Source organism: Drosophila innubila (assembly GCF_004354385.1).
Source record: "Drosophila innubila isolate TH190305 chromosome 2L unlocalized genomic scaffold, UK_Dinn_1.0 4_B_2L, whole genome shotgun sequence".
Classification (NCBI taxonomy): Eukaryota; Metazoa; Arthropoda; class Insecta; order Diptera; family Drosophilidae; genus Drosophila; species Drosophila innubila.
Genome location: NW_022995372.1, coordinates 23,323,992 through 23,345,393, shown reverse-complemented (window position 1 = coordinate 23,345,393; position 21,402 = coordinate 23,323,992). Strand labels below are relative to the sequence as shown.

General features: G+C 36.5%; 2 protein-coding genes across 6 annotated transcripts; one reads left to right on the top strand and one right to left on the bottom strand.

The window, feature by feature from the left end:
* Nucleotides 1–1,771: 1,771 nt before the first annotated feature.
* On the top strand, nucleotides 1,772–17,635 carry LOC117779667 (embryonic polarity protein dorsal-like). Of its 5 annotated transcripts, XM_034615933.1 has the most exons (10): nucleotides 1,772–2,077; nucleotides 3,244–3,350; nucleotides 10,465–10,869; nucleotides 10,933–11,111; nucleotides 12,072–12,466; nucleotides 12,532–12,610; nucleotides 15,187–15,294; nucleotides 16,453–16,515; nucleotides 16,581–17,161; nucleotides 17,221–17,635. In XM_034615933.1, the coding sequence occupies exons 3-10, from the start codon at nucleotides 10,484–10,486 to the stop codon at nucleotides 17,512–17,514; spliced, it is 2,085 nt and encodes a 694-aa protein (XP_034471824.1). In that variant the 5' UTR covers nucleotides 1,772–2,077; nucleotides 3,244–3,350; nucleotides 10,465–10,483; the 3' UTR covers nucleotides 17,515–17,635. The 5 variants fall into 5 exon arrangements, with proteins under 5 accessions (XP_034471824.1, XP_034471827.1, XP_034471825.1 ...); XM_034615936.1 differs by lacking the exon at nucleotides 3,244–3,350; XM_034615934.1 differs by lacking the exons at nucleotides 1,772–2,077; nucleotides 3,244–3,350 and adding an exon at nucleotides 4,130–4,485.
* Nucleotides 17,636–18,117: 482 nt separating this feature from the next.
* LOC117780663 lies at nucleotides 18,118–19,928 on the bottom strand. Its single transcript, XM_034617287.1, has 4 exons — nucleotides 19,730–19,928; nucleotides 19,115–19,676; nucleotides 18,560–19,059; nucleotides 18,118–18,495 (listed from the first exon to the last, which is right to left on the bottom strand). Exons 1-4 carry the CDS (start codon nucleotides 19,891–19,893, stop codon nucleotides 18,177–18,179), a joined length of 1,545 nt encoding a protein of 514 aa, XP_034473178.1. The 5' UTR covers nucleotides 19,894–19,928; the 3' UTR covers nucleotides 18,118–18,176.
* Between the last annotated feature and the right edge of the window lie 1,474 nt (nucleotides 19,929–21,402).

The following is a 21,402-nucleotide window of genomic DNA, read 5'->3' as shown; positions in this document are numbered from 1 at the left end:
CCATAAGGAAAATCAATAAGTCGTGTATATAAGGTACAATAGCAAGTGACTTCTTACATGCCTAGCACGTGTCAGCTTTATAGGGACGTAAACCTAATATGTACCTTACCCTGACTCTAGATTCAATTGGATATTTAGTCATACCCTGCTGTGAAAAACCAGGGTAAACATTGGACTAGTATCGCGTGATTTTGCCGACAAACGTTTTCTGATTGGCCGATTGCTTTTTTATACGATTAGGTCCGAGAGTTGGATGTTTGTTTGATCGATGTCTGGTGGCACAGGGCTATTAGCCAGCCAGGACAACAATTCTTATCATGATACTAGTATAAAGGAATTTTACTTTATACATGTATTCACTGTATTTCTGCAGTTTGTTGTGAAATTACAATACATAAAACAACAGCATTGACATAATTTCTATTTATTTGGGTTGAGCTCATACGAATTGTTGTTTGGGAAATTTTTATACTTCTGTGATTGTGGTTATAGGGCGCGTGTCGGTTGGCTAGGTGAATAAGTGTAAAAGATGTATAAAGTATAATAATTTTTCAGAATTTATTAAATTAAAACCTCAACTTTGAAGTGATAGGAATTATATTTGGTACTTTGTAATTGTATAAAAAATAGTATTTTTTCAGAATTTTGAATTTGCGATTTTGTGCAAACACTATCGATTTAATGAATCAATTGTCAAGAAATTAATTTTAATACACATTGTTAAATTTACTTTACCTAATATATATTAAACTTAATGTAATTAAAGCAAAATTGTAGAACAGTATATTAAAGTTGCCTTAGAAAAAATACGCAAGAGTATTGAATATTCGACATTCTGAAAAATATTATAATATTATTTATTGTTTTGTTTTGTTATCAGTCACATGAGGCTATTAAAAAAATATTTAAATGCAAAACATTTCTTGGAATTGTTTATGAATGAACAAACTACAAAAAGACTTATTAAATCATCACAATTAAATAGAAGCTCAGCTTTTCTTGCATTGGGAAGTGATGAAAGGGTGATAAGAAGCTTAACACGTATCATGTATTTAACTTGCAGCATGAATCAGAAACAAAAAAATTTTGAGCAATTTTCTAAATTCCATGGAAATTAGCATCCTGAATGTCAGAGTTCAAGCGTAAAGTGAAAGTGAATATACGATGTACTATAGAGGCATGCAGCAGGAACCAAGTGAGTCACGACTCCGGGCCATGGTTAATGCCACAACAAATGCCGGCGCATGATGATATCCTTTTCCCGGAATCGCTGGCTGATTCAGTCGCCAGTTCTGTTGTTGCAGACAAACGAGCGGCAGCTGTCACCCAACACCCACCCACAAGGCCACAACACAAGCGAGTGCCACAACATTTTCATTCATAAAAGCGCAAAAGCGACAAAAGCTTTTCCCCTTTCATGTGTGACTCATACTCGAAGAAGACACTGTGAGAAATTTGGCAGTGTCAAGAGCAGATTACAATTCCCGTCCATTGTTATGCATTGTGAACGTGACTCAGCTCAGCTCGCCTTGACTTGGCTTAGATTGTGACGTACGTAATCTCTTAAGAGCTCACTCTCTCTCTTATTTGTATGCTCTCTTAAGCTGCGCTTGCACTTATCGATTGCTGCGTCATGTCTTGTTTTTAGTTTTCAGCTCAACTTTGATCTTTGTTTTTTTTTGTCGTTGTTCGACTCCAAACACAAAGCTCTTTGACGCTTTGGCGGCAATTTAAATGGCGTCGACGAAGTGACTTTTGTATTTCTGGACTTTCAGTTTAGTCTTCAATTCGCTGGCGTCGCGATCGGTTCGATTCTGTTTGCTTCACACCGTTAACTTGTGCTTTTTGTGCTCTCTTGCTTTTAACTGTGTTTTTAACGTCTTTGCACGATCGCGTGTGCTTAAAGCTCTTTCGTTCCCACTATCTGTGTCTGTCACTGTGCGTGTCTCTTTCTCTCTCGCGCTGTCTCTGTCTCTCTCTCTCTCTTGCGCACTTGCGGCGCAGTCAAGTTAAGAAAACCTGTGCATGACAAGTGTAGACAAATTGTAGATAAAAATAAAATGAAAACTTAAAAAAGGTGCATACACAAGTTTCACTTGAAAGCTTTACACATTTTTAACAACTCAAATAAAATAAGAAATCAACAAAAATATATAAATAGCAAAGCGCTAAACACAAAAATATAACAACAAATTTACAACAGACGACAGTGCACGTACAATTGATAATTTGAATTAGAATTTGATGATTAGATTACGACACAATCTTGCCAAATTTGTTTGGATCACAGCAAAGCAAAGTAAAGCGCCAAAGCAAAAGTTATACCAAAGCTTATTGGGCAACAACAACATACATATGTATGAATGTACATACACACATACATACAATGAATTCAAATTAAATCCGCCGCCGCTGATACAAAAACAAAAACAAGCCGCCATCCGCTGATGATGATCGCATAAGCATAAAGCCCGGAATTCCCCAATAAGAAAACAGCGACGTCATTACAAAAGCGCGCGCTACACGCTCTCTTTTTCTCTCATTTACTCTCTCTTACTCGACTCTTAATCTTTTCATTTATGCCTATTTTATGCCTCTTTCAGGCTTCATGCTCTCCCTTTCGCGCTCCACTCTCTCTTTTTCTCTCTTTTACCCTCTCTTACCCGCCTCTTAATATTTTCGTGTATGCCTATCTTACGCCTTTTCCAGGCTTCATGCTCTCGCTTTCGACGACTTTTTGATTTCTTAGCTTTTCGTTAGTTTTCAATTTCTGCTTTATTCAATTTGCATGACATTTTTGCTCTTGCTCTTGTTGCTATCGTTGTTGTTGTTATTATTATGTATTTTTTTTCATAATACATATTTCGAAGTTGCTGTATTATGGCATCGCACTGTTCTTTATTGAGTCTGCCTTGTGTCAGTCCGACAACCTCGGGTTGTTTTTCGCGCAAAAATTTAATAAGCAAAGAAAATTATTTATATTAAAAAAAGAAAAAAAAAATATCATTAAAATATCTAACCGGTTTTTGTAATAGTTTTGTGTGTGTGCGGCTGTGTTAGTGTCTGATAAAATGAGTTTTAACGTTCAATGGATTCTATATTGCGTTGAGGTTATAAATAAATGAATAAATTAAAAAAAAGATTATTATTTTGCATTTAACTAATTTACATAACGGCGCAGTGTTTTCTCGAGTGATGAAGATTTTTTTTTTTAAATTTCCCCCTTCGTGCTCTTCATTCCAGACCCAAACTTGCATTGAAAGTTTTTTGGAGTACAGCTAACATATATACACCAAAGAGCAACGCTCAATGCATTTTAAGTTTTAATCACGAAATACGCGTCGATTAAGGTGAGCTTGAAGCACAGATATTATTACTTTTTCCTATATACGATATACAGTTGAAGAGGGGAACTACTAGGTTATTAATAAACATGTAGAATATTCGCAGAGAAATCAGTTTCATTTGTTGTTCAAGTATTAATTACGTGTAGTAATTTATTGTCATGTCATGACTTGAAAATGATTTAATCTAACAATTTTATGGTTTTATATAACAAGACGTGCGACTTACTTATAACTGCTCTAAGTTAAAACAATGTATTTATACTTACAAAAATATATTTAAAAAAATGGTGTTATATTCATTTACTTAGTATTCTTATATAAATCAAGCGTTAGAATTATGAAGCTTTTGATTCTAATATTGCATCCTGTTGACTCAATTGCAAGACGTTAATAAAAAAAAAAAAAAATAAGTCAACACTCGGATGTTTTTTAAAAATCTGATCATTTTTTCTGGCATATTGTTTATTTAAATTTGAATGTGAATAAGCTCAAGCAATGGTACTCATCATAAGTATGCGTATGTGTCGTATACTTGATAAAAATATGCATGTAAATAAAATGTTAAATTTATGACTTGGTAACATAAAATAATTTTCAGTGCATTTACAACCCCTCGCAAAAGCTTTCACTCTCACACTCTAGCTCTGTCTCTCTCTCTGTTTCTCTCTTTTCTTTTGGATTAAATAGTCTAGCATATGCGATAATTTGAAATAGAAGTCTAAAACACCTGTGTACATGGCAGCACAGTTGCTGTCGCGGTCGCAGTCGCTGTCAAAGTCGTCGTCGCAGTCGTTGCCTGAAAACTTAGGTGGGATGGGAGAAAAGCTTCGTCGATTCGATTGCAGTTTGTTTGGGCCAGTCGAAAACAGCACGAGAATTTTCAATTGTGTTTCATTCTAAGATCGACTCTTTGCGTTTGCGGTTGTCTTGACCGGAAAAATTCAAAACGGAAATTAACAGTTTAGTATACAATTCGATAGTGCGCGTTTTGAGAAGTTGCACAAAAAAATGAATTTTAAACTAAAATACTAAGAAAACGCTTGCGAAATGTATTAAAGAAAACATAAAACAATTTTTTATAAATAAAAGAAAAATAACACCAACTGGTGTCTTAACTCGTCCTTGGCTACCATTGCAGGTAATTACGGGTGTGATGCTTTTAGCTAATTCAACGTAATTTTATATATCGCACACACAACATGCTAAACCGGCTGTTGACTCATACATGCATATGTGCATGTGTGTGTAGTGTGTGTAAATAAGTGGAAACAGCTACTACAAATATAGCAAGTCACTACGAGTATAGCTATCTCAATTGTGCGATATATGTACATAAAGCTCGAGTTGAAGCTAGATCAACAGACAAAGTCAATAAATGGCATTTCTCGGAACTTTTGCATATGCTAAACCAAGTTTTGATTGATGCCCACGCAACGCGGGTAAGGCCCGTTATATACTATATATTATTTGTAGCGTTCATAATTTCAGTGCTCAATCATCAATCATAAAAGATCAATTTAACTGTCTGTCAGTAAAAACAAAAGGTGTGAAATGTATTTATGCGTGCATTTGATAAATAATACTCTTAGACTTCAAGATGATAGACGGTCAAATACCTTAAATGCAAGAAAAAGACTAACTTTATTAATATTGTATCTTTATTAACAAATTTTAAAATTTCTTACGGTGCTCAGGTTTGCGCTTTGTTCCGTGCTTATAAACTAAGTACGAAAGTGGAAGTTTATAGTTTCAAACTGCCTTATCTGATATCTGTTTAATATATTGGAATGCTTAAAAACAAAACCAAAAGTATTTCAAGACTCCAAAACAATGAATTATAAGGAATAAATCTTAACTTAAACTTTTATATTCTGGAATCGGAACTAGTGGAAGTTTATAGTTTCAAACTGCCTTATCTGATATCTGTTTTATATATTGAAATATTTAAAAACTAAACCAAAAGTATTTCAAGACTCCAAAATTATGAATAATAAGGAATAAATCTGAACTTAAACTTTTATATTCTAGAATCGGAACTAGTTCCAAATATTTGTCAACGACGACAGCCAATCAGATATTTATTTGTATTTTTATTTTAGCTGTAAATTTCTTGACGCCAACGATCATTAAAAAAATTTGTGCTTTTTTTATTCCGTTTAAATAAAAGATTGGCGACAATTTGGCGTCTCGGATTGCCGGACATTCTCTGGTCGATCATCTTGAAGTTTCCCAACTAGTTTTGGGCTTGTTTTGAGCCAGGTCGAAGAATTCGCTGCTACTTTGATGTTGATCTTAATCTTAATTTGTAGTGCCTGGCGCCAAAAATTTTATGTTTTTTTCTCTCTCTCCCTCTCACTCGTTTTATTGAAAATTGCATAAAATTTGAATATTAAGTAATCAACAAATTGTTTGATATGATATTGGCTGAGTCCCCATAACTGCTGGATTGGCGCCGTTCAAGATAATTCTTTTGCTCTATCTGTCTCTTTTTGTTAAATTGTTTCACTCTTTCGCTCTGCTTAACGAATACCTCTGTTATTCTCCACAAGCATTTAATCATTAATCAACTTTAGGTTTATGATTTGCAAGCTTCTTTATTTATTTGTTTGTTGCTATTATTATTTTTAGTGGTTTTTTTGTAGGTTTTTGTGAATCAATTTTTGTTTGGCTTCATTCTATTTCGATCCCAGGGACTCGTAGTGCTATTAATGCTAGACTCGTTTCATATCATCGATTATTTCATATGTGTACTACAGTTCTTCATATCAGTTCAACTGATACGCAATGTTTCGGGCCATATCTCAAAGTCGGCAATTCGGTAGCTTATCTAAAACAGTTGGTGCGAACCGTTACGTTCCGTTATATGGCGGTATTATCATCGCAGCGATGGCGTTACAAATAAATTGCCATATAATCATCTGTCACATGTGCCAGTCGCTCTGATCAAAATTGATACGAATAGTACTGATAACATCCTTACTATATGTAGTTCACAGTCTTCATTCATTGCTCAACTAATTAATTGGGGAAATTTTAATGTGAATCAATTTATACTTGAAACGTATAATACTTAGGTAACTGACCTTACATCCATTAAAATATCTTGCTTTATTAAGCTCGTTCATTAAATGTCATCACAGAAAAGTCAGATAGCACGCGTTTTCTGAATGATTCTTTGCAAATTTTTGGCCACACGAACCAAATTCCTAGCATATTCAAAATTATAGATAGATTCTGCAATATCTGAACGTTATAATTATCTTTGCCTTATGAATCACCTCGTTTCTTGGAAATTCTCTGAGTTTTTGATCTTAAGATCGAAAACTTTTTGTACAATAAGTCGTATATTGTTTATAATTATCACATATTTTATAATGCACATGTTTTGGGCAACGCTACATACATATATATTTTTTATATTATATTGGTCAAAATATTGAGTCTTTTTTGTTGACTTAATTGGGAAGCGGCGCCAAGTGACCCAAAAAAAACGATCTGAAAGAAATGTTGACAAGTGTCTTTCGTTGGGGCTACTGAACGGAAATGCCAATAAAAGCCATTGACAAATGTATCTTATAAACGTGTACATTCCTGAGAAGATTGTTTGTTGTGAACATAAAAGATACAGCAATGTATCAATGATATGCAAAAGATAGAATAATATTCACTTGCGCAGATGTAAATTATATTCTTTTTACGGACTTAACTTATTTGTTAACCGTCGACTAGGAGCAGTCGACAAAAAATCAATTGAAAGAAATAATAAAAATGAGCTTAGAAAATTTTTGAGCCAAAGTGATATTACATTTTGACTTGTTGAAAAAGAGTAAGATCTTCTGAAAGAATATACCTAAAAAATAAATTGCAGTTTCTATACGAATCTTTAATCTGGTAAACAAATTTCACATGAATGTTCTGCTTTATTTATTTTTATATACACTAGATTTATTTTTTCTAATTTTCTCAATGAATTTGTTCACTGAGTTGTGACTCAGTTTCATTGGAATTTAAATATATACTAGCATAATCGTATAATAAGTAACATATTGTTGTATACAACTCGTTTTCTTATCATTATATTTTTTTCTTATTATAATCAGTTTTAAGAAGACATTGCTTTGCGGAAAAAAAAGTCGATTCCTCGAAATTAATTCATATTTTTTAAATTTACAGAAGATTGTGTTCTTACTGGTTATCAACTGTTGAACAGTTGCAATAAACAGCTGTCATATCAATACTTTGTTTATTGTTTATTACAAACAAAGTATGATAGTTAAATAAGAGTATTTTTCTAACGATTTGCTGACACATGTGTAACCAGGTTTATTAACATCATGTATAGAGCGTTCACTATACAAAACTTAACTAGACACGAGCCCTTATATCTGTACATATTCCCAATATTAAATATTTCTACTTATCTTTTGGTTGAAAATGGCACAACAAAAATAAAAACAGAGAAATATACATGAATTATACATTAATCGCACATACAAAATTAATTTAACAAATTAAGAATTTAAAAGGCAAAATGAAAACGAAATAAAAATAGCAGAAAGCTTCGACGACAAAAAATTTTCGGCAGGAGCGTATACAAAATTTATATACCTATCTTTCGAAAATATTTGCTCGGTTTCTGTATTCAAATGTGCTCAGTCTATAGCCGATGGGCATCAACTCAAGACGTGCGTTTCGAAAAGAAAATTTGTAATACATACAAACTTACTCGTATATAAATGAACATATATGTACATATACGTATATGTATATATAATAATTTTGTTCATTTTTCCGGACCTGTGCAAACCGGTTGAAACCGCTAAACGAAAAACAAATCAAATATCTTGTGTGGCTATTCATAACTTGTTGTCAATATTTTTTGGTTAAAATTTATAAATTTTCCCCAAAAAACATATAAAACAATTATTTTTATAGCACAATAACCGAATTGAACTTTCAGTAATCCAAGCGGAAACTTCATATCGGGGTCAAGTGAAAGGTGATTTAAATAAAAAACATCAAGCGCCCAATGGTTAAAGTTAATTAAATATATGCGAAAGTTATATGCACATATTACAATAGTTGGCTTTTGGCCAATTTTCCGTTTTCATTTTCATGACGTAATATCTGTAAAATTGCATGTGTGATTGTGTGTATCGAATTTTATGTGTGAAAATAATGTACATTCTCTGATCGTTTAGAATAAATACATAGTATATAGACTTGCATACTTGCTTGCTTAAAGCCAAATTGAAAATGACAAGCACATTTGGGGTGACGTGCGAATTAGCTTTGCTTTTCGGTGTTGAGTTCATGTTTTAAAGGTTTATTTTGATTCCCCATATGCGTATGTTTAGCCGCCTTCAATTAGATTTATGAGTTTTGGCATTACACTTTTTAAAAAACACATAAAAGCATCTGTCATACAGGCTAGTTCCTTTGATAATTTCCTAATTGAAAACTTATAATAGATGCTCTTGTGATAAATTAAAAACGATCATTTGATGTTATGTATTACATGACAAAACAAATAACATGAATCTGTCGTTATTTTATATGTTAAATAATTTTATAATTAAAGTTTTTTGCTTTTCAGAAGAAGACTGTTTTTTTATGTACAACCAGTCAAAATTAAACTTTTATGGCGTATTTTTAAAGCGTACACAAAATTTAATAAAACATTATTAGAAAAAGATGCGATGTCTTTATTTCATTTAAAATATTTCTTGGAAATTATGTATAATTTTTTAAAAGATTTTAAGTAAATTAACGAATAATCTTTATACATATGTTATAGGATATTATATTTATGTGCTCAGATTCTTAATTAATTAATTAATAATTAATCAACAAATTACAATGTTGACAGCACGTTAATGATTTTATTTGTTTATATATTTACATATTACTTTTTGTTCTTTTAAATTTACCCCATGCCGTTGCAGACCAATGGATGGCATTAATTTTTCAAATATATTGACGTATTCTTTTAATGGCAGACCAATGTCTAGACGTTGGCGTAAAAAAAGTCTGAGGTCATAGAGCTAGTCACTATATAATAGATATAGTATATATGTATACTATATGTATATAAGAAACAATGACAAAGAAGAGCATTAGTGGACGATTTTAGTAGAATCTCTATCATCATCATTGATAAACCGCAACAATGTCTCTTTGGAAGCGGCGCAACGGCTGCTAAAAATCTTTGAGGAGGCAAGTCTATATCTATATCTATATCTACACCAGCTATATATACATAAGTATATATCTATACTACCTGCCATATAGACAGGCACATGCTCACGTCTGGTATATAGATCATCTAGTGGAGCATTTTTCTGTCGCGTACGCATTACGCAAAATGTTATTTTTAAATGTTAGTCCGAAGCTAACTTGGCTATGGCCAGGCCCAGACCAGCAGCCGGTTCCACACACTTACAAACACACACACACACACACGACCTCACACACTAATAGAAAACACACACATTTGCGGACAACTGCAGTTTTTGCAGTCAAGCAAAATGATCTAAAATTGACGCATTTGCCACAGGGTGCAATTCATGTCATTCCAATGTACAATGTACGCCCACATTTCACATGTTACGTGTATAGGGTGGGCGGATTTGTCTAGACTGAAGATTTCTCAGTGACTTCTCAGATCTTGGAGAAATCAAAACGTTAAATAATATCTTTGTAGACTAGTCAAAATAACTAATTAAATAATCTAGTTCTCAAATTTTTGGTCTAGATTGCAATTCTCTGAGAGATATTTGAGTTCATTGTATCTTAGTTCTTTGCAGTGTTCTCTTCAAGCGGTCAAAGAGTCCTCGAATTTTGTTGTAGACTAGCCAACATTTATCAAAATTATTGCCCAATAGTCGCAGATCTATAATATCTGTTTCTCTATAAATATTATTTTTACATTTAACAAGAAATCGTTGCGGAAATTGAGCTAACAAATTGGTCTCAGGGCTTTATTTTGGCTATATATCGTCATTGTCGCCTTGGCCAAATAGTAGCAGCGTCATTGCTTGCCAAGAATTTTGAAATTGTTTGTCTCTATCTATTGTTCAACTGAACCCCAACTTTGTTCTTTTCTTGATCTTTGCAGCTAATATTTTGGCCTTGAAATGTTTCCAAATCAAAATAATTTGACCGCTGCGGGTGCAGCGAACGATGCCCAGCAACAGAACCTCAACTACAATGGTCTACAACAGCAACAACAACAACAACAGCAACAGCAACAACAACAGCAGCAGCAACAACAGCAACAACAAACTCAACAATTGTCACAGTCTGCGAAGAATGTGCGAAAGAAACCGTATGTGAAGATTACGGAACAACCCGCCGGTAAAGCCTTGCGTTTTCGATATGAGTGCGAGGGTCGTTCGGCGGGTTCTATACCCGGTGTTAACTCAACGGCCGAAAACAAAACCTATCCAACCATCGAGATTGTTGGCTACAAGGGACGCGCCGTTGTCGTTGTTTCCTGCGTCACCAAGGATACGCCATATCGGTAAGTGCATCTTATAGATACATTATTGAGAAAGCTTTCATAACATTTCTCTCTGCATTGCAGTCCACATCCGCACAATCTGGTGGGCAAGGAGGGCTGCAAGAAGGGCGTCTGCACGCTGGAGATCAGCAGTGAGACAATGCGAGCCGTGTTCAGCAATCTGGGCATCCAATGTGTCAAGAAGAAGGACATTGAAGCGGCGTTAAAAGCTCGCGAGGAAATACGTGTCGATCCCTTCAAGAGTAAGCTATAGCATTCCATACATATATTCAAAGTTATGAAAGATCGAATTTGGTCAAAACTTCGAACCAGCAACTTTACTAGTCAAATTTTTGATCAAATTTGACATGATTTTTCACAAGAAAATGAAAGGCCTCAGAATTAAGTTTAAAGCTAAATCTACTCATAATTTAAACTAACTTTATGAAGATTTTAACATCAATGAAAAGGTTATTTAAATCTTGTTTGAGAGATACAAAATTTTCCTTAACCCATTAAATACCCATTAAAAATGTTGAATTTATGTCGACGTAGAATTGAGTCAAATTTTAATATTTTTTTTCTCGGGCTTAAACAAAAAATGTTTTAATGCAAAAAGTTACTTCAAATAATTTTAATAGTGACTACAAAAATAATTTTTACAAAATCTCTTTGCTTTTATTTTTTATGATTTTTTGAAAATTGCTTAAAATTACTATTTTAGTCACTTTTTCCTCCTTTTCATACAAAAATTTTCTGAGATCATCCCTTACAAAAAATCATAAAAAATATATGCAAAGAGGTATTTGAAAAACTCTCTTGGCAGTCACTATAAGAATTATATGAAGAAACTTTTTGCATCAAAACATTTTGTTTACGTTTGTCAAAATAAATATGCCGACCACTGTAATTCAAAACAATATCCAGAGGCAAAAAAATTGTTAAACGAGATTAAGTATATTTAATTGCCGAATGAATTAATAGGCCAAAGTATGGTCAAAATGACATTCCGCTTGAAAGTCGTTCTAGTTTTGAAACAGCTATGAAAGTTTGAAATTGGTTGACCTCTTGACCATTTTTTTCTCAAACTGAAATTTTAAGTTGCAAACGTTTTGGTTTTCGTTTCTTAAAAAAGGATTTATTTCACTATTCCCTATTTAGCAGTTAAAAAAATATATTAAGCATATAAAATATTTTCTACTGATTTTCATTCCACTTTTTAGCGGGTTTCTCGCATCGTTTCCAGCCCTCAAGCATTGATCTGAACTCGGTGCGTTTGTGCTTTCAAGTATTCATGGAGAGTGAGCAAAAAGGACGCTTCACAACGCCACTGCCCCCAGTTGTCTCCGAGCCGATCTTTGACAAGAAGGCCATGTCTGATTTGGTTATTTGTCGGCTCTGCAGTTGCTCGGCCAGTGTGCTGGGCAACACGCAAATCATATTGCTGTGTGAGAAGGTTGCCAAAGAGGATATCACAGTGCGTTTCTATGAGGAGAAGAACGGTGTGGCTGTTTGGGAGGCATTGGGTGATTTTCAGCACACGGATGTGCATAAGCAGACTGCCATTACATTTAAGACGCCTCGATATCATTCGCTTGAGATAACGGAGCCCGCCAAGGTGACATAACAATTGTGTACTCTATTATATTAGAATGTTATCTAATATTGTTGTTGCCCTAACAGGTTTTTATACAGCTGCGTCGACCCTCGGACGGCGTTACCAGCGAGCCATTACCCTTCGAATATGTGCCAATGGATTCAGGTAGGCATACGTTCTGGAATCTTCATCGGCATCTCAAGCGGAAGCCAGATGAAGACATCTTTCAGCAAATTCTATCGCTCGACACGAGTTCCGCCGCAAAGCGTGAGACTCCAACGATTGAGGTTATTGATTTAAATACGCCTGTTTTGGAGCAATCAGAGCAGCCTCAATTTGACATCACTGTTGCGGATATTATGGAACAGGCGCCACAGGATATGGAGGCAGCGGATGCTGCAGCGGAATTAGAAGCGGAAGCGGAAGCGGAAGCTGAGGCACAGCGATTGCGTACCGAGCAGGAAATCGATACGATTATTGATGAAAAGGTGCGCGAATTGGAGCAACTCGAGTTGGAGCAACAATTGGCTGTGACTGCACCTGTGGCACAGCCAGAGGAGGAGTCGGAGCTGCAGCCAGAGCAGCAACAGGAGCAGCAACCGGAACCTGAGCCGGAGTCTCATACTCTCACAGCCAACGATAAGATCAATGAGTGGATGAAGTCGAATGAGCTGCGTGGTCCCAGGACAAGTGAGGATGAAGACAGCGATGGCACTGGCGCCACAGGCGAGACCCAAGTGCCTGTAATGGATGAGGACAAGACACTGAATGAGCTGCTCGACCAGGTGGCCGAGCTGGATGAGATCTACACGGACTTTGTGATGCAACGCGACACATACAACAATACCATACAGAATGAGTTGCAGAGCATGGAACGACCACCGATGCAAGTGGAGGATAGCTTCGATGATACGGCAACGTATACAAGTCTGCAGATAGCATTCAAGAATCCCGTCCTTATTCCCATGGAGGATATAATGCCACCAACGCCACCCATGTCACAGTGTGCGCCAGAAGATGCGCAACATTATGATGCAGTTGAAGTGAACTCACAGCAACAGCAGCAACAGTTGCAGCAACAACATGAGCAACTGCAACAGCAAATGCTGCACCAGAATCAGTTGGACGAGGAACAGTTGGAGCTGGATGCTGCTGCCATGCTGCTGGCCATGGAGGAGGAGAAACGTCCGCCGTTGCCGCCGAAGCGACTTCGTAAGCAGGACAGCAATGCAGAGAATCGGTCGATAGAGGCGAACAATGGAGATGCAGGTCCGCCGCCAGTGCGTGAGAAAGCGCGTCTGCCAGCGCCCATAATCCATCCCAGATTATCCGATCTGCCGCCGGCGCCGACAAAGCGTTTGCCAGAGCCACCGCAGACCAAACAAAAGTCCAAGACTCCAACAAATCCCAATTTCAATACGTTGCCCAGACAAAAGAAACCCGGATTTTTCTCCAAACTCTTCTCACGTCGCAAGAGCAAACCGGAGCTAATGCACCAGAGCAATGAGAACTGTTCCCGTTTGGGTTCAAAGACAACAGGTGCAACGGCGAGCAGTGAGCCCAGCTTGGAACTGTTTGCCGTGCGGGATCCTTTGCGAGCTTCTCAGAAATCTGCCAAGTCATTGAACCAAAGCAAATCCACCAATGCGAGTCCATCCAAGTCGGCCGGCAATGGCAACTCGGCGGTGTCCCGAAAGATTGCCAAGACGGGAACGGGCAAGCCATGTGGGCGGAGTGTGAGCAGTGTGTCCGGGAAGCGACCCTCGTATCTGAATGCGGATGTGGTGCATATTCCATTGAAGGGTGACAGCTCGAGTAGCTTGCAACAGTCGCCCAATGAGGCGTATTCGAATTCCAGCACAATCACATTGGGCGGTCAGCTAGACAGACGCACTGCATCCGCATTGCAACTGGCCGAGATTCCCATTAGCGAAGGCGGCATGGAGCTGGTTGCCATTGCCGATCGCCAGAGTTTACACAATTTGGTCAGCTCGATTGAGGCGCATTTCAATGTCCAAATGGATCCCAATTTGGATCTCACTGAAGTCGAACACTTTGCTCTATACACGAGTGTGCCTCCCCAGGCGACGGCCAGTGAGTTTGATGAAACATCCGCTTACTATGCGCCAGTTGATGCTGGCGAGATTCTGACTCCCGATCAGGTGGCCAAACGCTTGGCGGCTGCTAAAAGCAACTGAAACGGAAACTCAAGCTCAGGAGCGGATTTGTTAAGACCCTACAGTGGCACTGGGGCGTCATAAATATTGTTTGTTTTTAATATATAGCCCTACGAATCAATCAATCAACGACTAAAACACGTTAACAGGCAAAAGACAGCCTAACACAATTGTACACTTGGCAGTGGGCGCAACTTGGCCTAATTGCATGGCCAGTATTTGGCGCCCCAATTTGTATTTGTATTTGTTTTAGAAAAAAAGAAAAACATACCCAGTAACCATACCCGATTGGTATGCAATTTTGTAAGCGGTAGCTCTGCAACTACCCATCGAAAACTTGTTTTGTGCTGCATTTTCCCAAGGAAAATTGTTGCATAAATTTGTTGTATTTTGTTTAACAGTGGGGAGATTGTGAAATGCGCCCCCATCCGAATTTGTATTTAATAGATCTGTCTAAGTACACGTAATCTAAGGGTTTTTTTTCGAATGAAAAAACCAAGAGTCCAAAGTTAATCCAAGTTGGCAATTAAAGAATTTGTCCCATTGCTATACTCTTTTTTATAGATCCAGCACATTTGAGGCGAAAACGTCAAAAGACTGGCGGTGATCCCATGCACCTGTTGCTCCAGCAACAACAGAAACAACAGCATCAGAATGATCATCAGGATGGTAGTAAGTTGCCCCCTCAATTTACATTAGTTGGGTGTTGGTTTCGGGTTCACAATCTATCATAATCTGTGGTGTTGGTCTCATTATCTGTTGTTCCCTGTACTTTGTCCAGTTTTTTGTCTTTTCGGTTGGAACTATCAACTGCATTTGGCCAAAGGTGCCACAATGCTAAATTTTTTTTGCAAAATTTGTAAACTCTGCTGTGATTTTTGGCAGATTTTTCGTCCTTGTCGACGGCAACAAACTCTAGTCACAAAAAAAGATGACAAATCTTTAAAACTAATCCTACCTATTAAAGTATGCCCAGTTATATTCTTATATACTTTTACTCGTATACCAAAGACTTGATAAGTTCTCTGATGTATTAATCGTATAGACTATTAGAAAATATTAAAGTTATGGTAACTATTTAAACCAAAAAAAATTATAACAAAATAATGCGCGACATTAAAAACTATGCAAAACCTTGAAATTAATAAAAACAATATATAAGTTATACATTATGTAGTAGAAATATATAAATCAATATTAATATATTGTTGTTGCAATTTGTCGGTTTGCTAATTCGAAAACAATTTGATATTTTTATACTCAAAACACAAAAGCAAATTACCAAATGTAAATCGTATGTTTCAAATTATTTTATAATATGTGTAGATTAATAATAAAAATAAAAAAATAATGAAAATTAAATACGAATACAATTTTTTATTACCGAGCAAATAAAGCAATCAAAATATAACCGAGTAAGTTACTGAAATCACGAAATTTTTTGCTTGCGTTTCTTTTATTAGCTTTTCTTTTTTTTTTTTTGAATGCGGGAATTAAATTATATATTTTTGAAGGACAAATATGCTTTAATGCTTTGTTGTTGTACTTTTTTTTACCTTTTGCTATGTTGCTTACATTTTGCTTTGCCCTTAATAATAATTCATAATTGCATTTGAAAATATAATTTTATCTTTTCCATTTAATATTTTCTTTAGTTTAATTTACCTTATGTTAACAGTTTCATCTCTTCATTTGTAATATTTACGTTTTGATTGCAAAATTAATCATAATTCAATCGTATATTTCAATGCGTGTTTTAATTGTTTGCATTAATGATTTGTTATTAGTTATTTGCTTGATTATTGCTAATATATTTCTGCGCTATTTTAGGGCAAAATAATTTGAACTGCTGGAATGCCCAGAACATACCGCCCATTAAAACCGAACCGAGAGGTAAGTGATCTATCTTTATATTTGATTCATCAGTTAATAGGAAACTAACTTTGAAATAATTATAGATACCTCACCGCAGCCATTTGGATTGTATCGTGCACCGCCAGAGTTGACACCCTCACCGCAGCCATTGTCACCGTCGAGCAACTATAATCAGAACAGCACTCCCTCGCCCTACAACATGGCTGCAGCTGGTGCCCCCAGCAATGGCCAGCAGCAACAGCTGATGTCGCCCAATCATCACCAGCAACAGCAACAGCAGCAGCAGCAACATCAACAACAGCAATATGCTGGTGGTGGCACTGGCAACTTGGAGCTGAGCAACAACTACAATCCATTTACGCAGCAATTGCTCGCACAGCAACAGCAACAACAGCATCAGCAGCAGCAACAACAGCATCAACATCAGCTGCAATATAATCCCAATCCTAATCCCTTTATCACCGCTGCCAACGGTGCGCAATGGGATAATAAATTCTCAGTTGCTGCTGTGACAGCTGCTGCTGCTGTGTCGGCAGCACCTGCTGTTGGCAACAACACCAACAATCTAAGTAATCTCAACAATCCATTCACCATGCAGAATCTGCTGACTTCCGGCGCAGGCGCTGCCAGCAATTTGCAATGGAATTTGACCCCAAATCATTTGGTATGCTTATAACTGTTTATCCTACATTTAATTGTTAATAATTATGTCAAAATTTACAGCAAAATCAGCATACCCTGCAACAACAACAACAGCAGCAGCAACAGCAACAGTTGCAGCAACATGGCACACAAATGCATCAGCAGTACGACAACAATGTCAACAACAACAACAACAACAACGTTAATAGCAACCAAATCAATAATAACAATAACAACAATGAGAACGGTCCAACGATCAGTAATTTGCTGAGCTTCGATAGTGAACAATTAATCCGCATCAATTCGGAGGATCAGCAAATGTTGCGCCTCAATTCAGAAGATCTGCAAATATCAAATCTATCAATATCTACGTAATACCTTATTATATCAGTTCTTAGTCATTATATTGTGTGTGTTTGATACAAATGTAAAATGTGTTTTTAGTATAATGTTTTTTAAACACGAGTACGAATAAATTAATCGTTTTAGAAGTAAATTTTTCCCAATTTTTTTTTTGAAAATTGGCTCATATAAATTTGTTCTTCAAAATCATTGTAAGAAATTTAATTGTAATGACTATGACAAAACTAGTAATGTTGGCATTTTTTTTACAAAATCATGTCAAAATGTACAAAAATTTTGACTTTTAAACTATCTAGGTCAAAGGGTTGACCTTGGTCAAACTGTTATAACCTTATGAAAACTGAACCGATTTTCAAACGGAATCATATATTGGCCTTATTTATTGTTATTCTGCATTCACATTAATGCAATGGAACCGAAAATTGTTTTGGTTTGATTTCCTGGATTTCTCAGAAGTACATTTAGAACAATAGAAAACCTATTAAATATCCAATCGATTTTCGAATAAATCATCTCCAACAAACATTTATTTCTTAACCAAGTTTCATAAATTTGAAGTGAATTCTTAAACAATTAAATGCAATGAGAACAGAAAACTTGAATCTAAGATAAAAGGAATATAAAAAAATTAGATAATGTCAAAGATCTACTTAAAATTTGAGTAAGTGGATAAACTATTTGCGGGTTTCTATAGCGTTTTTTAGTTCGGTATCTGATCTCTCAACATCGTTGGAGTTGAAAAGTCCTCGTAGTTTTTTAACCGCAATCGGGAAGGTGGAGCTGGGTAACAGGGGCGGGGGTGTGCCGGGAAGCATGCAGTAGGCGACAAAGTGCATCAGACGAAAGGTTGCATGCTGATAAGGTTGACTCTGGGCAAAACATTGACGGATGCGTTGACCCACCGTGGCGGCTAGACAGTTCTGAAGAGTCACCACTTGCTCCTCCTTCTGTTTGATCTCCAGCTCAAGCTCCTCAGCATGTTTCATTAATTTTCTTAAACATGGAAATGGTTTGTAATTTAAGGTTACTAATAGAAATGCAGACGAAAACAACTAACCCAATATGAATCTCCGTTTCACATTTGTACTCCAGAAGCTTATTCCCAGATTGCTGCAGTTGCTCTGCAATGTGAGCAATGTTTTCTCGAAGTCTCTCAACATATTCTTGCTTCTCTGAAAGTTCAGCTTTAAGAGATTGTAGCTGCCCAGTGAGGTCCTCAATATCAAACTTGGCATCCTGACACTCGAGCTGAACCCGCGTCAACTGCTCCAGCTGCTCTCGCTGCAGAGTGTTGGCCTGGAAGAGTTCCCGCTTGGTGATCGTCAGCAGTTCCTGTAGATTATCAATTTCCTGTTGCTTTTCGACGTTCTCCTGCACCAATTGGATTTTCTCCTTGTTGATTTGCTCCAGCAATATGTTGAGTTCATTATATGATAACTTGGTCTTGGCACTGTCCATGTAGGATTGCTTCAGCTGATCATTGAGGGTATCATTGCGTCGCTTTTCAACTGCGAAGAGCGTGTTGTAGACATGCAGCTGATTGCGATTCTTCACGAACTGTAGAGGAGTACAATTTATTGAACAAATAAGAGAGTTTAGAATTGTATCTTACACTACGCTTGAATTCCTCCACCTGCTCGCTAAGATTACGAACTTCCTCACGGCGACGTCGCCAGGAGCGTAACATGATCGTGTTAAAGACACGCAGACTGGCAATACGCACATCCTGATCTCCGTTGACCACAAAGCGCACATTGCTCTGACGAGCACTGCAAAGTTGCGCTGCATCCTGGAGCAGCAGCTGGGCGAGATTCTCGTCCTTGATGGTTAGTTGGCTCTCCTGCTTGGCAGATGGCACCAGCGCATTAGAGTTGGCCACATGGGCCACCAACTGATAGTTCCCAGTGCGTCGGGCCTCCTTAAAGTCCATTTGCGAAACAGATTTGCGTGCCCGAAAGTTCAATATTGCCGCTGTCGTCTGACGCTTCAGAGTCAAGTATGGAGGGAGCAGAGTTGGAGCAGATGAGGCCTCTTTCGGCTTCTCTAACTTGGGCTGCACCATGCGAACAGATTCGCCAGAGCTGGACAAACTGGTGCTCAGCGAGTGATCCGAAGAGGAAGGCGTCAGAAATACCGCCTTGGGTAATTTTGTCAGCAATTCCTTACTCTCAATGCTGGGAAATTGAAGATCATACATATGTATATGCTCAACAATACGGAAACTCACCTATGCATCTTTTGCATTCGCTGTCCATAACCCTGAGAGCGTCGTTTTTTGAACTGCGAATTAATCAAAGCCTTGCTATAGGGAGCACGTGGCGAATTCTTCTTGGAACGCGGCGAATCTTCGCTCTTTTCATATCTACGTATACGCGGACTCTTTGGCCACATTTTTGTCTTACTTAAAAATCTATTATAATAATTGTATTGAAAAATATTGAATTATATTTTTGTTATTTAAGCACTGCAATGCGTTCCGACTGTTCAGGGAATTTAAACTAATTTCCTTATATTATGTTTAGCACTTCAAAGAAGAATAACGACAATGCCTACTGTAAATCTACTGAACACTCGTTTGCTTCGATCTCAGAAAATTTATCCAGACATTTCTATACACTATCCTCTCAGTAACTCAGTTAATTTTTCATTTGTAAATTGCCTCTATTTGACGCCCATGTTTGCATTTCTACAACAATGGAGGACATTCGCTTAACTGTTCAAAAAAAGTATTTTGTCTCAAATAGAGCTTTCCTACACAATTAAACAATTAGGTGTACTTAAGGAAACTTAATAAAACATGGAAGTGTGTATTTTATATGTCTGTGTGAATGTCCGTCTATCCATATGAATAAGCAGATCTCCGAGATAGTAATTGCTAGATGCAACATTCATTCGTCATTAACTACTCGATGTCAAGTATACGCAGCGTTGACTTACCGTACCTACTTTTCAACAAAGTGGTGTATCAGAATAATGTTCGTTTTAACAAATCAAGTGACAATGTGAGCTCTTTATTTTAATTTGGACTACACGGAAGTTTATTATTTTTATAGGAAAAATAAAGCTATAATGCTAGAGCTTTAGAGTTGTAGAAAATCCAGACTTCAATAAACGCTCTTCACAAACCTTTATCAAATATTATTTGTCATCATTGCGAAATAACTTCCGGATTATAGTTTCTTAAATAACTTCCGAGTTAATCATGCGAACGTGATGGACTTTTCTTAAGTGTACTAAATAAGGACAAGTATTGCTAAATTTTAGAATTCCGATGGTTATCTGTAAATATTTAAAAAATTAACTGAGTTCATAGTTGTATGGCAATATGTCGTTGCCATGTAGTATTGTTAATTTTATAATAGTTCAATTTATTAATAATTAACAAAAGAACGTTTCGTTATCAGAGTAAGCGTCGTGCTTCGGTGAAGCTTGGTATCCGATACTTTTGAGATTGATTATCGATTTTTTTTTTAGATTATCGTCAGGTGGCGTTTCGACATACCGCACAAGTGAATCTTTATGATTAGAAAATCAAATTAGAAACAGAATTGAAAATTGATATAGATCGCATTATTAATTAACCAACTCGGTTCATTATGACTTATATTTGGACCCAGGTAATATACAAAGCAAAACTGCCGGATAGCAGCATTTTTGATTGTATCTTTCCGTCTATGGATCAATTTTTGAAAATGTTGAATATATACTCAAATCATCCAAGATTTGTCTGAAATTTTGTTGTTTTCGCTGGTGGTTAGCCAAACCCAGCATGTAAGCTTTACAACTAAATGTACAACAAATAAGATGTCGAGAGTCCGAATTTTATTTTTATAACATTATACTTATGTATACCTAACATTTCAGGTCTACACCTTCGTGTTGTGAATTGTGAACGCTCGG

What these genes read in the sequence shown, in the direction of transcription:
- LOC117779667 (XM_034615936.1), top strand. Translation starts at nt 10,484, where the DNA reads ATGTTTCCAAATCAAAATAATTTGACCGCTGCGGGTGCAGCGAACGAT. An exon ending in AGATAACGGAGCCCGCCAAG is followed by an intron (nt 12,467 to 12,531) that starts GTGACATAACAA and finishes TTGCCCTAACAG; the next exon opens with GTTTTTATACAGCTGCGTCG. An exon ending in ATTTGACCCCAAATCATTTG is followed by an intron (nt 17,162 to 17,220) that starts GTATGCTTATAA and finishes CAAAATTTACAG; the next exon opens with CAAAATCAGCATACCCTGCA.
- LOC117780663 (XM_034617287.1), bottom strand. Translation starts at nt 19,893, where the DNA reads ATGTGGCCAAAGAGTCCGCGTATACGTAGATATGAAAAGAGCGAAGAT. An exon ending in TGGAGGAATTCAAGCGTAGT is followed by an intron (nt 19,060 to 19,114) that starts GTAAGATACAAT and finishes ACTCCTCTACAG; the next exon opens with TTCGTGAAGAATCGCAATCA. An exon ending in GAAACGGAGATTCATATTGG is followed by an intron (nt 18,496 to 18,559) that starts GTTAGTTGTTTT and finishes TCCATGTTTAAG; the next exon opens with AAAATTAATGAAACATGCTG.